The sequence below is a fragment of the Aphelocoma coerulescens genome, chromosome 2 (assembly GCF_041296385.1).
Source record: "Aphelocoma coerulescens isolate FSJ_1873_10779 chromosome 2, UR_Acoe_1.0, whole genome shotgun sequence".
NCBI lineage: Eukaryota > Metazoa > Chordata > Aves > Passeriformes > Corvidae > Aphelocoma > Aphelocoma coerulescens.
The window spans coordinates 52,995,918-53,010,778 of record NC_091015.1 but is presented as its reverse complement, the minus strand read 5'-3'; the positions used below and the strand labels follow the sequence as shown (position 1 = coordinate 53,010,778).

Sequence of the window (14,861 nt, the reverse complement as noted above, 5' to 3'; positions counted from 1 at the left end):
AAGTTCACAGGATTTTAAGCCACTTTCTTTTCTCTCCCTGTGCTTTAAGGCAAACCTAAATCTGTCTATACAAACACAAGTATTTTGCCCTGCAAGCATGCTGTTATTAATTTATCAGGTTTGTTAGCTTTACTTTCCTCTCTTTGACGTTTTCATTGTGGTGTCTGTATGTTAATTGTTAATGCTCTTAGCAATGAGAAGCTGCAATGGCATAATGAATTTGTAGTCTCTAGAGGAGCCAGTGAAATCTAATGCTTTAGAATATACTGCAAAGTCATCGTCCTTCCCATGGAATGCTAACTTCAAGAAGCAGTGCCTTTTCCAAATGCACAAGGAATGAGAAACTTCATGTTAGAGAACTGAACATCCCTCACAGGCTGCATGCATGGGAATTCCAGCAGCAACAAAGCCATGGGTTTTACAAAATGGATTTATAACATGGCCAGAAACCATGCTGCTTTTCACAGTTTACACCAAAGCACTGTCATTAATACCCCATGATTCACTCTCAAAGTCACAATAAAATGTGATGTGAGGTCTTCTATAAGTGCACAAAAATTTCAAACTCTTTCAGGGTCTCCTGCAATGACTCACAACAGCTGATGACACTGGTCATCAATTTATTTAAGACCAATATTCCTCAGGGATGAGAGGGAATTGCTTGTTCCTTTTCTAGCAATAAGGAAGGTCCATGAGTTAAAAATCTTATGAGACAGAGTTTGTTGTGTGGTCTGAACATTTCCTTGTAAGCAGTATTTTAGGTTTCCATGCAGAGCAAGTTTTATTCTGCCACAGCACACACACTTCTACTGATGATGGCAGTGGCTTGAAAGATATTTACATGTGCCTGCAGTAGAGAGTAGAGGAACAACAGTCTAATGAATACAGAACAGGCACATAATAAATCCTATCAGCACAAGTGTTTCAATGGGTATGTGAAATACACCTAAAGATTGCGATTACACCTGCAATAAGAAACGAATATATTTGCTTTATTATGAATATATTCACTTTATTATGAGGAATATCCAGCCATCTCTCTACCCATCCCTGCTGTATTGCTTCCTTCCACGTGCCTTCTTTTTTTTTTCCCCCTTCCTTTCTACTTGGGTCTTAGCAAGCACTGAATGATACTCATCAATTCTGAAGCAAAATTTATGCTGTGCATAGTACTACGTAGATTTGAAACAAAGTCTGCTCCCTTACATTCAAGGAAAAGGGATCCAATTTTCCAAAATATCTTGGCACTCTCTATTAGAGAGACGTGCATTGTGCACTTCTTCAAGGCACCTGCAGAAGTTTCCTGCTCTAGCCACCAGGAAGAAAGCAGGTTAATCTACTTAGGTACTTTGGAAAATTCACTGAGAGCCAAAATCAGTTATTAAGTATTTGCTGATCTGGAAAACCTGGCCTCAGAAATCCTGTCCTTGGCCCTGGATATGACCAGGAGCCTGGTCTTGAGCAAAAGGAATAGTTCGGTAATGGGAAAGCCGGCAGGGCTACACTGCACTACTCCTTCAAAACCTGAAGTGGTGGTTCCTTGCGGGCACTCGTGATGCACATTATGAAATACCAGCCAGTGTGGAGGCCCAGCATCTCCACCCCAAGGAATCATGGCCTCAGTGTTGTGGTTCCCTTGCCTTCTCTAGATGAAGGGCTGTGACTGGCTATAAACTTTCTCTCCACATTTCCAGAACCTTTAAGTTACTATAGCAGGGGTAGAGTATTTTTCCTGCTAAGGTCACTTTTAAAACATCTTGTGTATGACATATAACAAATACCTTCCTCTTATCCAAGAATAATAGGGGGAATAAACTCATGTGAAACGAGACTGTGACTTTTCCCAGACCTTGGGAGCACACCCTGCCCTTGAGGTTTCAGGCATTAGAGGATATACATAGTTTAAACCAGTAACGTATTACAAAACAATACATTCATACCAATTATGTACAGGGCCTTGATTTGCCAAGGAAGTTTTGCCTGTCTTCAAATAAAGACCAGACAGATGCACTGCCTCTAAAAGGAAAGACTTTGCTCCAAAGGATAACTTGGATGATGTTTCACACCAAGTTTTTTCACAGGTAGAGTTTTGAAGTCTTTCACTGAGTTGAATGTGCTTAAGTTTTGGTATAATCTCAAGTTCTTTGGAAAATCTGTAGCAACACAGAGGACATCCATATATTTTCCATTTAGAGAAGGGACAGAGACAGTACCCATCACATGCTGCCTAATTGGATGACGTTTTGGTGTATGTGTATTTGTTCTGAACTGTTTCCACTGCCTGCAACGAGCCTGGTTTTACAAGTAAATTATTTACACAGCCTGCAGTGAGCTACAATGGACACACACACGAGCAATCGAAGCTGCCATAACATCCACAGTTACATCTTTCCTGCTCAAAAATAACAGAATGTAGCATGCCAAGGGGTGCCTGGAGGGAGAAAAGATCAAAGGTGTTGCAAGAAGTTAGACACTTAACCTATACAAGTTTCAGCACCTAAACATGGCAGGGGTTAAATATTGCTGCGTTACTGATACAAGTGGTACAAATCGTGGCGCAGGGCAGTTCCCACACGGGGGAATATCCAATAACAATGTATCAGAGTATCTAACAGCAGTTTTTCTGTCTTTCCCACAGGAACACTGTCATAGGCACTGGATAATTCATGAACATTAGACACTGGTGTGCATGTTGACATATAAATTTTCTTATTTCAGATTGTTGGAATGTAGTCCAGTGGCAATCCAAGCCCAAGGCTAGTGGCTGCTGTAGGAGCAGTCTGGCTGGGGCTAACAACTCAATTTACATATTTAACTGTCTTTGCTGAATTAGGCCTTGATTGCAATATTGTCAGAAACCATAAAATGTTTCTTAGGCGCAGCCAGGAAGAAAAGAAGGCTTTGGGGAAAGTAGATGTTTGACAGGATATTTTTGTTCTATGTTGCAACATATCAAAGCAAGCTGGGAACATGAAGGCTGGAAATAAAATCCCAATCCTACTAATGTCAATGAGAGCTTTGCCATTGAACTCAACAGGACCCATATTTCATGGTTGCTAGGCCTGCACATCAGCAGCATTTCTTCCTCCACTTGACGCTGAGTCTCAAAACACACACATGAAATTGCACAGGCTGCTTTGTTCCTGATGTTTCATTTCTGTTAGAGATGGATGAATAGACTTTTGAAAAGGAAAATAGAGGAAAGTCACATTTCTGCTCCTGCCTATTCACTCTCCCTCTAAACCATCTCTCTCAAAGCTTGAGGGAAACAGTACTGAATCTAAAATAGATCAGACAGATACACTGTCATACAATGTGGATCACTTCAGGTCCAAACCACAAATAATTCACAACGTAAGATGGAAATAATATTGTAGGTTCATACTGGATTATTGTTTTAACAAGGTGGTAAGGAATTTTAAAACCAAATCCATCCAGCACTTTCACATTTGGCTAAGCATACATATTTATATGTATTTATTTAATATTCCTTGGTTTTCTAGCATACTGATCATGGACATTGTTACCAGAATGTCACACAACTGGTGTGTGAATGCTTGATGAATATAAACACTGTGAGAGATCCGTGCTCTCATTAATTTTGAAAAATCCAGAGGGTTCTAGTGCAAATAGCACCAGTATAAGTATAAAATTGAAGGTGCTTAATGCCAAGAACATACTCAGACTATCAAATGATATGTGCAAAGGCACGAATTGCTTGTTTGCAAATAGAAAGAGCAAATATAATAATGTAACTGCCTGTTAGCTTTTTATCCCAAATTCAGTGTCAAGGACCTAAATCATGACCTGAAATTCTACAGCCCCAGGCCTATTCCACATCTTTCTGTGTTTCAGCAAAGCTGCAAGAAAATTGGAGAACTTTACACAATATGTTAGTTGTTTGTGTTGCTATGTCCTAAATTTGTATCTGCTCTTGGCAAAACAAGGCAGAACATCCCCACCCCACAGATGTACCTCAAACTTGTTAAAGAGTGCACGCTATCTGTGAAATCCTACCAAACTGCAATGCCTTTAAGGGCAGGAATGTTCATGGTAACAGCATATTTAAAATAAATACTGCAAACTATTCATGGGAACAATCTCAGTTTTGGAATGGCAAGAGCCATCCAATTCACAGAGTTGTGCAGATTTACGCAGCAAGCAGGAATCCTCCTTATGTGTGTGTGCAGCTGAAATCTCACTAAAGGGCACATCAAGGACACTGGAGCCTACATCTGATAAGAAAATGTATATTCCATTTAGTTTCTTTATAAGGTGCATTGCTTTGCTTTTAGAATCCTCTTTAAAAAGGTCTGTTTTCCAGGACAGAATCACAAAATGGAAGGTTGCAGCTTCGTTCAAGATGGCAATTTTTGCTGAGAAACTGAAACAACAACCTTTAATTGAATTCTGGGAAAAGGAAGTGTTGAGGGACTGCTTGCTGTGAGCTGCCCGATGGGCAGGCTGTTACCAAGCCACGTGACTCTCAAATACAAATGCCTCAGCCCAGTGAGTATCCCAAAAAGCTTTGTACATGATACACTGCATAGCCAGAGGCTGTTTACCTTTCTAATTTTTAAGCAAACTAGATGGAATCTGTTGCTGGAGAACTACTCCCTGCTGCTGTCTTTGCTCAAGCTAACACCTGCCAGTCTAACAGAACACAACAAAAATGCTGGGTTTTTTTCTCTCTGTTGAGTTCTTGTGAACGACAGACTCTCTGCTGATGTGTATCAAGTGATCCCTAGTACCCTTAAGCTCATGTCAGCTGTACATTTCTAGCACGTGGATTAATTATACATGGCTTGTGCAAGCTGAGAGCCCTCTGTGGAAGCAAGCAGGCTCATTTGCAGTAAGGACACAGCACCTAATGGTCACAGGATCAGAGGGTTTGATGGGAGCTTTTGAAATCATCTACATGACCTCTGTCTCCCTTGAGAGATGTTTCTTTTTCCATTCGGTGCTTCAGTGGCAGACTTAAATCCTCCTGACTAGCCTGTTCTAGGGTTTCAATATCCTAACCTGCTAAAGCATTTTTGCCTGATGCCTCATGTCAAGCTACCTCCTCTATAAATCCATTTCTTCATGTCTCATTTACTACTCTGGGCAGAGAACAGGTTATTCTCCTGCATCTGGCAGCAGTGTTTCTTGTACTGTTACCATGCCTCTTCACTTGCTCTAAACGAGCCATGTGTAATTGTATAAACGAGCCATCAGTGCATACAATCTTATTAATAACACATAATTATTCACAGACAGCACTTGGCAACAGAAAGAAAAGCTGGTGGGTGTGGGTTCCTATCAGAGGCAAGAGACATTAGGAGGTAATGCTGCTCAACACCTCTCAGAAGGTACTTAGAACTGGGTCTTCTCTAATACAGGAATTTGACAAACTCAATTGCTTATCAAATATTTATGAGAAGAGGGATGAGCCCCTGGACTTGTTTCAGACTGGAATGGAGTGCAGGCTTGTGCTAACCCTTTCTACGGGGTGAACTTCACTGCAAAGACTTGACTGAAAGGCAGCCAGGCTGCCAGCTAACACTGGGGAAGGAGAGCTGCATCCACAGCAAGGGGATACAAGACTTGTGACAGCCTGTGTTATAAGGCACAGCCACTTTTGAGCCGTTTTTGCTCATTTTACTACAGAGAGTGGTACATGCTTGCAAATAGAAAACTCTTTCTATTGATATTACTGGGCATCGTGCCAGGCTTCTGAGATGAAAGAGTGATACTTGGGAACACATTAAGTGATAATGACATGAAGAAGCACTCAGATGGGCATTTATTTCAGATGCCGTGGTGACAGGTCCTCACACAGACCCTAGTGCTGGAAGTAAACAGAAAATAAAAGTCCTTGCATTTTTTTCAGGAAAATAAATGCCTGAGGAAGAAAGTCGCATATACAGGTTGTGCACCAAGAGCTCCACCAGTTACCTGTCCCCACATTTTTCTCTAGCTTACATGCAACTTGGAAGCTCTGAGTGAACAGTGCATGCATGGCAAATTATAATGTGCAAGTTTTATTACAGAAAATGCAGACATATTGTGGCTCAGGCTGTAGGGCTTAAATCATCACATTAGGTCTTTATAAAAAATGGAGATTGCTCAGCCTCATGGGAAAGGCATTTGCATCTTCATCATTAGAAAGGCAACAAACTTCATCCATAAAGATGTGCCTAGAACAAATGGCAGCAAATTGTGGACACATGTTTTGCTTTAATTGGTCCTCATCAACTCAATCTAGCTAGTGACTTCAAAGAGCTCTTACTAAGAAACCTCTTCCAAATTTTTTGTTTTATTCTTTTTCTGTTTTTTTTTTTCTTTTAATGTCTTAAGAGATTTCAGATTAAATAGAATCTTTGAAGATACAGTATGAAAGCATTACTTCTTTATAGTTTTACATCACATGTTTAATTACTTATTCATAAATTATGAATGACTAGAGGTAAAGTAGCATCACCCGGAGCCCCTGTCCTGGGCCAAGTGCAGTGCTACAATTTTTACAAACTCTACCTCTTGGCAGCTGGGACCAGATTCAAGCCAGCTACAACTCTATTCAAAAGAGCAGCTGCTGCTGGTGCCATTTTCACATGCTATTCTTGATCAGCATGAATGGATGGAATGTGCTCTTTTTGGAAAGCACAGCAAAAGAATATGGATGGCAATAGAATGCTTACATAACTCATGTGAAATTCACCAAAAAACCCAGACATAACCTACAATCAAAATATTATTTATCTATGGGTCTGATTTTTAAAAATACAGCTAACAAATCCCACTGTTTGAAAATCAAACCAATATCTACGTAAGTCTTTTCTTTCAGCCTCAAAGCCAAGAATTCCTCTAGAGTAAAAGAGTCCTACTGTCTCAGACACTGCACAAACACAGCTGAACACAGCACAAATTAACAGAGGTGGAAAAGAATTCACAGATGAGTGTAGCCACTACTGGCCCAGTAGCACAGCTGGGACTCAAGTAAAATGTGACAAGCCTCATAACAACACACCAGTTTGGAGGTGAAACTGCTTCTTCCTACACTTCTTTACCAGAGGCACACCCCCAAGCACACACAGAGTCTTGTCTCTCCAGCTTATCACTGTTTCTACAAAAACCACCAAGACTTTGTTCCAGCTGTCCTAGATTTTCTATATTTATGTATGCCCTATGTACATATTTGCAAGAATGCATACATAGGGCGCTTCTCCCTGTAGCCTTGAACCTCAATCACTCACGCATGCCACAGCAGACAAGATGAAAACACTGCCACGTTGTCAAGGCAGCATCACAGACCCACTTGTTGCAGTTGCAGATGAGGAAGGCAGGCAGGTGGAAGACATTGGTGAATCAGTGCAAAGCAGAATATCCTCTTTTGATTCTTTCTCTGAAGGTTTGCTTTTTCTTCAGCTGTATAGTAGCAGCAATTTTCCTCTTTTGTCCAAATGAAAAAAATAAGGCCATGCTGCAGGCCCTTCTTATACCATAAAGAACAGTTACAGGAAACATGTTAAAGTAATTTCCTCTTCCTTGGACGGAATGCACTCTCTTGGAGTTTGTTTTTAGCACTGTGATGTAACTGGGGAAAAAGTGAGCTTAGGTAACACACCTCAGTGCATCTAAAAGAAAGTCGATATAATAGAAATTAGGTAACTTGGGGGATCTTGCCATAGGCTTTTTATAAACCAACCAGCGAAAAAGCTCATTCCAGATGCCCAAAATACATAGCTTATATAGCTACAGTTGCTGCGTTTGCTAATGAAAACTACGTTTATTACATGTTTTTGTTGCACTGATAAATAAAATAAAGAAAGAAAAAAATAAAGCAGTTTCTTTATCTCTCAATAGAAGTAGTAAGTTCAGAAACCATCTTTTCAAATTATATCACAGAGTTGACAACATTTTTGCACAGTCATACTGCATATATATGTGTGTGTGTGTATATACACATACACAGTTTTCTCAATTTTTCCCTCTTTATTATCAGTGTTCCTCTATTTGCCACCTATCTCTTCAACATGTTACCCTGAAAAATACAGTTTAAAGCAGCAGGGATGACAAAGGGAAATGCTGCCAAGCAGGAAAGCATGGTACTAAAAAAAAATTAAAATAGTTACAGAAAGACTCAACACTATAATAGGCTGGATGAAGAGTATACCCTCCTTTTCCCATGTGTTGGTAGAAATGTATTTATACAGTTCTGCTTCATATTTTCTTTACAAAGAACCTAATGTTGGTCCAGCAACCAAGCTGGTTTTAGAATTAAATCCCATTTCAACATGGCAAATGGATGCAGCAAAGTATTCTGGGTCCTTAGCTATGGTAAAAATATCACAGCTCCCACTGCTCCCAGTGGGTTTCTGATTAAAATTCTCCTTGAGGAGCTCTTCCTACATTGCACTCCAGCCAGGCATGAAATCTCTGGGAACCAAAGGTGTGCTGCTGGGCAGGTCATGTAGGCACATCTGGCCTAGCTTTATGCTCAAGCAAGATAGCTTTGGGTGCACCCCTGGAGACTTCCCTCTAAGGTCATGAGGACACAGCTCTGTTTCTCCTATGTCACAGGAGAAACTGTAAATAGGAATAGGAACATCAACCAACCTAGCAAAGCAAAAGAAATCTCACACTATACTCTGATGACAACGAGTAAAGCAAAGATATGATAGTAACCAGATTTCTGTAACAGTCCACAAACTACTCCTTAGAGTTAATTTTCACACCCTCCAAACTAACAGTCCTTCCATTGCTCATTCCATGCATACTAAGCATGATTTCCTGGTTTTTCTCTTGCTTGGGCCCGAATAAGGGAAATCCATACAAAATTGTCTATGAAAACATGTATATTGGAGTGAGACATTCTGCCAAATTGAAGTGACAACATTAAAAAACTCTTTTTCATTTTTACTGGAAATTAGCAATTTCCCTTGAGAAACATGACAGCAAGTAGTTATATTTTGTCTAGTCCTACTTTATTTAATCTCTACAATTTTGAAGAAAAGTTGCTGCTTATGATGCTTGCACTGAGAATTTTCAGTTTACAGAACAACAGTCAATACTGTTTTACACCTAAAGCCTTCCCTTACTTCCATGAACAGGGGAGCCAGACCCTGTCTACACAGCCTAAATTCCATCTGATGTTTTTGCTGGACTTTCATATTGGATGGACTCTTTAGAAAGCCAAAACAGGAATAAAAATAAATTTGTCATCTCAGGAAGTGGCACAGAATTTAGGTCTGTATGAGTTTAGATTTTTCCTCACTCATACATCTTTTATTGAGTGGTGACCACCAGAAATGCCAAGTGGGATGGATCCCTCTTGCAAAAATGTCGCATTATTTCTCCCAGCCACCATCCTCTGTACCTATATCTCATTTTTCTGAGGGTGTTTAGAGTTACAAGGCACAGCAAAAAATTTTAATCTTGTACAAAGCTCTGCAGAATCAGCTGATCCTTCAACTCATTTTTTTAATACATCTCCCAATATCTCAGACAACAGGGTAATTTAACTTCCATATGGTTCCTCCAGGTACCTGAAGCAAGACACATGGTTAAGTACTTCCTTGAATTGTGCCCTGCATAAATATTACTATCTTATGTAAGGATTTGAATAGTTCCCTTCTTACAGAATAAAAGTTAATATTTACTTACTAAACAGTTGGCAATAGAGGACCTGTAAGCTTCTCTTCATGGTATCATGTGGTCCTGCTGGTCTGCCAGTTTATTCATGATTCTGTCAAAAAAAATCAAGAGAAGGAGAAAATTATGTATGAAAAATATAGGTTGCCTTGATGTACCTGTTCATTACAAAGTAAGATGAAGCTTCACAGGAAAATTGTATTGATAAGCAATGGGAAATTGCCTAATTGCACTTTGCTTCTTTAGCCATGCTCTCCAAGAGCTTGGCAGGGACGGATAGAGTTATGGCCAAATGGGAAAATTTCTCAAGAGTATACAAAATAAACACACTGAAAATCACTTTCATGTCGTGCTTATGGCTTGATAAAATTAATTTTATAGGAGTCTTTTTCATTTGCAGAAAGAGTCCTCAGCGGAGAAGCAAATGCAAGACGCAGAAACCACCAGGCCACTGTGCTGGGCACATGGGGCTGTAGTTTTCTCCCTGAGCCTCCTCTTTTCACATCCCTCAAGAAGTACAACAAGTAGAAAGCCCACTCCCTCCTTTCTCAATGAAAATTTCAGTGGTGCCAGCGTGGAGGAGATCTCATACTCTGCTGAAATGGTAGCACAGAGGACAGCTTTGTCCTGGCATTTTTAGCTTCGTGTTAGTCAGCTGCTGCAGGTCAAATCCCTTCCTGATATACCCCACCAGCTACCTGGGCTGGAGAACCTTCTCTGTGTCTTTAGACATTTTCTGTTTCTTCTAAACAGAACTGTCTTGGTGTAGAAAGGGATCTCATAATTCTTGCACCTGCTGTCTGAAAATGCTACATGGCAAAAATATGTGACCACCCTACCTCCCTGCCTTTGCCCACTTGGGGAGTAACTAATAACATGTTATGTGTCCTCAGATGGTATTTTCAAATACTTGACATGGATATTTTTTCACTTTGGTTTAAAAAATATTATGAAAAAATAAATCCCAATCATGCTGATATTAATTATTCACATTGTGAGGAAAAGAAATGCATAAATCAGAAGTGAAAAGCAAATGTGGTCCCAAAGCACTGCTGTGAGTAATGTCTCACTGAGTACCCAAAGACAACACAGCATTTAAGCTCTTTTTCCAGAAAAAAGAATTTGCTAAACATTCAAAACAACCTTTGAAAAGCAGGACACTGAGATCACCTTCCTGAAAGGTCCCTGGTCAACATTAAATAGTATGTAGTATCCTCTATCTTTCAATTCAACACAGTTTCATCTTCTGAACTCCTAGGGACATTTCTGAGTCATTTCAGAGCTTATTTAAAATGCAATCTTGAAGACATAAGATAAACAAGTCAAACCAATGAATAACACCTTTGAACTTTATAAATGCTGCAGAGTTTGTGAAAAAAGAACTATGTTTGACTTTTATGTGGAAACTCAAAAGGATCGTGACTTTTCTTGCCCGTAACAAAAGATGCATGGGTTTTGTTAAGTTAGTCCACACGGAAATTTATGCACACAAATGCTGTGTGCTTGGATTCTCCCACACTTTCCATTTAAAACTGGACCTTAAAAACATCTCAGTAACTTGCAGAAATGCCAGTATTTGCGAGGTGTTTTCTCCTAAATAGAAGCAATCACCTGTGAATTATCTTCCCATTTTTAATTCGAATCGATGTTAGATTCATGCTATGGTTTTCTCATGGAAACTTGCTGAGGGACTTCTTTTGCCCTTTTTTCCTTATGGTTTACCAAATGACAAACCAGATGTAGTAAAAAAACCTCAGTCCTTATGCATAAACAGACATCACATAGCCTATTACAGCACTCTTCAAAGAAGCATATACAAAAGGTCTGTGTTTAGCAGCCACTAAGATATTAATAAAAATACATGCAGGAAGAGGAAAAAACCATATAAGCCACCTGCAGTGTAGCTACCATATACCCAACTACTCTTACAAAGTACAAATAAATTGTGTTAAAACAGGATTTACAAGCACTAACCCATCTGAAGTCATAAAAATACAATGCAAAAAAGGGAAAATCTGAAATTGCAACCCTAAATGGACATTATTGGCTTTGTATAATTTGAACTATGCTTGGCAATGTTGATGTGATGCAGTTCTTGGCTGTGAACCACAATTTTTTTTGTATTTCTCTTCCATCTCCATATTAATGCTACCCATAATAAATAAAGGTATTTACTTATAAATTCTGATATTGTGATTAAAATAAATTGTATGCTTTATATATATCTTTATTTAGACCGGTAATTTAACTTGTGCTAAGAAATATGAACTAGTGTGCATATGGGGAAAGAAACAAAGGTTGTCACTGAAAAACCTGAATTATGTTCTTCTGTTGGTTTCAGTTAGAAGATTTACACTTTTGACCACGTGGCCATAAATTTATACATAGAGAACTCAGGGAACAAACGTAAATGAAATGTTGCCATTAATTTACAATGTCTCAATTTCTTCAAAGTCCTTAGTGTGACTTGGGCTTAATAGAAGAGAACATTTCAGTCAGAAGGGACCCACAGTGATCATCTAGTTCAACTAATTTATATTTAAATGTATGGAAAACACTGCAATTAAGCTTTCCACAGTTTTGATACCTTATTTCTTGTATACAGGAAATATGTGAAAAACAAGGATTTGTTTTACTTTAAGGCAAGAGACATCTAATAAGATTTATTTGTATAACTTTGGAATCCCAGGAACACCAATGATGGTTTTCCAAAGGCAGAAACTGCTTGCAATGATTATCAAGGCTGCACAAAATTGAGGTAGAAGAACCAGCCCTTTAAGTCCCTGAAACAAGACCTGACTTGAGAACAGAGGAACCACTGCTGCACCCACCCAGGTGAAAGCTCCAGCAAGCCCATTACCCTGACTTCAACATGAGCTGCAAGCAGGACAGCAGGGAAATGATTTGTGAAATAGCCTCTGTGTAAGGTAGTCTTTACACTCTGGTATAGCTTGTTCTCTCTCTAGCAATCCTAAATGGAATAAATTACCTAAGGTGCCAAATTTTTTTAACTTGAAAACAATTATTCTTTACTTATCTCTTTCAGGTCATACAATTTTAGTCTTTCATTACATAATTTAGAATCTCTTTTTCAAGCTGAGGAATTCCTGTCTTTTTGCTTCTTTCATAAACAAGATATACCTTATGTCTGATAACTACCATGCCTTAAGCTGAACATATCCATTCCAGTTCAGATCTGAGGAGTAGGGAACAAAATTGCATGCAGCCACCCAAACTTCGAGTGTGTACTGGAGTTTTATATTGCACAGTGATATTTCCTGTTTCCTCTCTACTCTCTTTCCAGTTGTGCCTACAATTCTCTTTGTCTTCATGAGCTCCACTCCACTGTTTTATAGAGCTGACTGCTGAATAACAATAACTCACCTGAAGTCTATCCTCAGGTATTTAGAGGTAGGACTAATTTTTGCCTGTGGATGGGACTTTGCAATTGTCATCACAGAATTTCATCTGCCATTTTTACCATCCAATCATTTATTACCTTGACTTTTCTGAGAGATAGCAATGAAGAGCTGAACTGCTGTCATTATTATTAATATTATTACACTACAAATATATATCTATAGGATATAAGGACTTCTGAAGTTGCCACAGTCTCTAAAATAATACCTTCCAATCACGGCAATTCTTCTGTACCTCTAAGAAGACAAAGCAAAGTCTCATGGTCAGACATTTCAATAGCTGCACAGGAAACCTCCTTTCTGAGTATCAACCTATGTCCAGCCATCACAATACTCTCTCATGGCCCTGCAGGCACATCTAATCCAAAAATTCTTTTCATGGGTTTTGGAGTCTTTATCTCATGAAAATCTTTTGCAGGTCTCCTGTGATAAATACATTTATTTATCACAATCAAGAAAGGTTACAGATTGAGTGGCTGGTAGCTGAGAGTGCCCTAGTTCACCAACCTGTGTTCTCTTAGGTATGCAAGTATGTAATTTTAGGCACTAACTGATTAGCAAAGTTGTGCATATGCAGATGGAAAATGCAGACACACAGCCAGCTCCTGACTTTGGGCAGTTTAATTTAAAACCAGAGTAACACCACCTGTTTTAAATACACAAACTGTCACTTACAGAAAAAAAAAAAAAAAAAAGGATGAGTAGAAACAGAAGTGGTCTTGGAAAAAAATTCAGTTGGAAAATGCGTGCTAAACTTCAATAATCCAAAATCTAATGTGAGTCTCTGAGTTTTGTATCAATTTTATATTCCTCACTCATTTCTCCAACTTCCCTGAGGTTTTTTGGGAGTAGACTTCTCCACATTATTAATTTTGAAACATACTGAGTTTTAATGTTTGAGAAGCCATTCTGAGTATTTGAGGGAATTATCAAATACACCTGATCCTTGAGATTTTATTGTTTTTAAAGTATTCTAAACTTAATTTCCTAGATTTTGGCCTCCAAGTGAATGGGCATATTCCCAATTGCTCTGAACTCCCTCTGAAAACCAGGAAATGAAGGTGTAATTAGGACTTTCATCCCAATTCTATACTGCAAGTCATATTGGAGTACCCTACCGACATACTTTGAAACAAAGTAATAAAGTTAGTGAAAGTGTGTAGTCAAATCAATTTCAAGTTTTAAATATCCATCTTCAATACTTAAATTAGAGGAAATTTTTATGCAGAAAAGGTGTCACATGCCTCACCACAGACACCTGTATTCAAAAATATTGGTCAAGCACTTGGTGTCTGAAATGGACTAACATATTTTGCATTTTTTAGTACACAATATTTCACATATAGTTTATCTTACCAAGATGATGAATAGATGTGTGAAATCCCTGTGGACATCCAGCAATATTGTCTTTCACAGTAAGTGATCCCCTCAACATCTCAGTTAAATTAAAAAGGACAATGAAGACATAATGATGGATTGAAGACAAAAGAGTCCAAAACAGCTGACAGCTCCCAGCCATTCATTATGTCTGATGGGAAAAAAAATGCCAACCAGGCCTTAAATTAAAGAAAAATAGAGGAGAAAGAACAGAAGATACACGTTGAGGCAAAGCTAATAGTCAGTGGAGAACCCTTTTTCGTTGTATGTCAAATGGAAACAAGGAGACTGAAACAATGAAGCTGAAAAATGGTAATGAAAAGAGGAGACAGGAAAAAGACATGCCACTCCCATCCATAAAGCACATCAACCTCATTATGCTATTCCTGACTGCCTTCTCTCCACTATGGATCATTCTGGAAAAAAGAAAAA

At 38.8% G+C, this 14,861-nt stretch overlaps 1 protein-coding gene across 5 annotated transcripts in view; it reads right to left on the bottom strand.

Annotated features, from left to right (window-relative positions):
- TMEM108 (transmembrane protein 108) overlaps positions 1-14,861 on the bottom strand; it is a 162,639-nt gene that overhangs the window by 73,949 nt on the left and 73,829 nt on the right. For 4 of the 5 annotated variants that reach the window (XM_069007469.1, XM_069007467.1, XM_069007468.1 and 1 more), the window contains one exon: positions 9,646-9,727. In XM_069007469.1, the coding sequence (XP_068863570.1) occupies positions 9,646-9,685 (40 nt within the window). In that variant the 5' untranslated portion in view covers positions 9,686-9,727. Of the gene's footprint in view, positions 1-9,645; positions 9,728-14,408; positions 14,483-14,861 lie in introns of those variants that run through there. The other variant, XM_069007471.1, reaches the window with a different exon arrangement.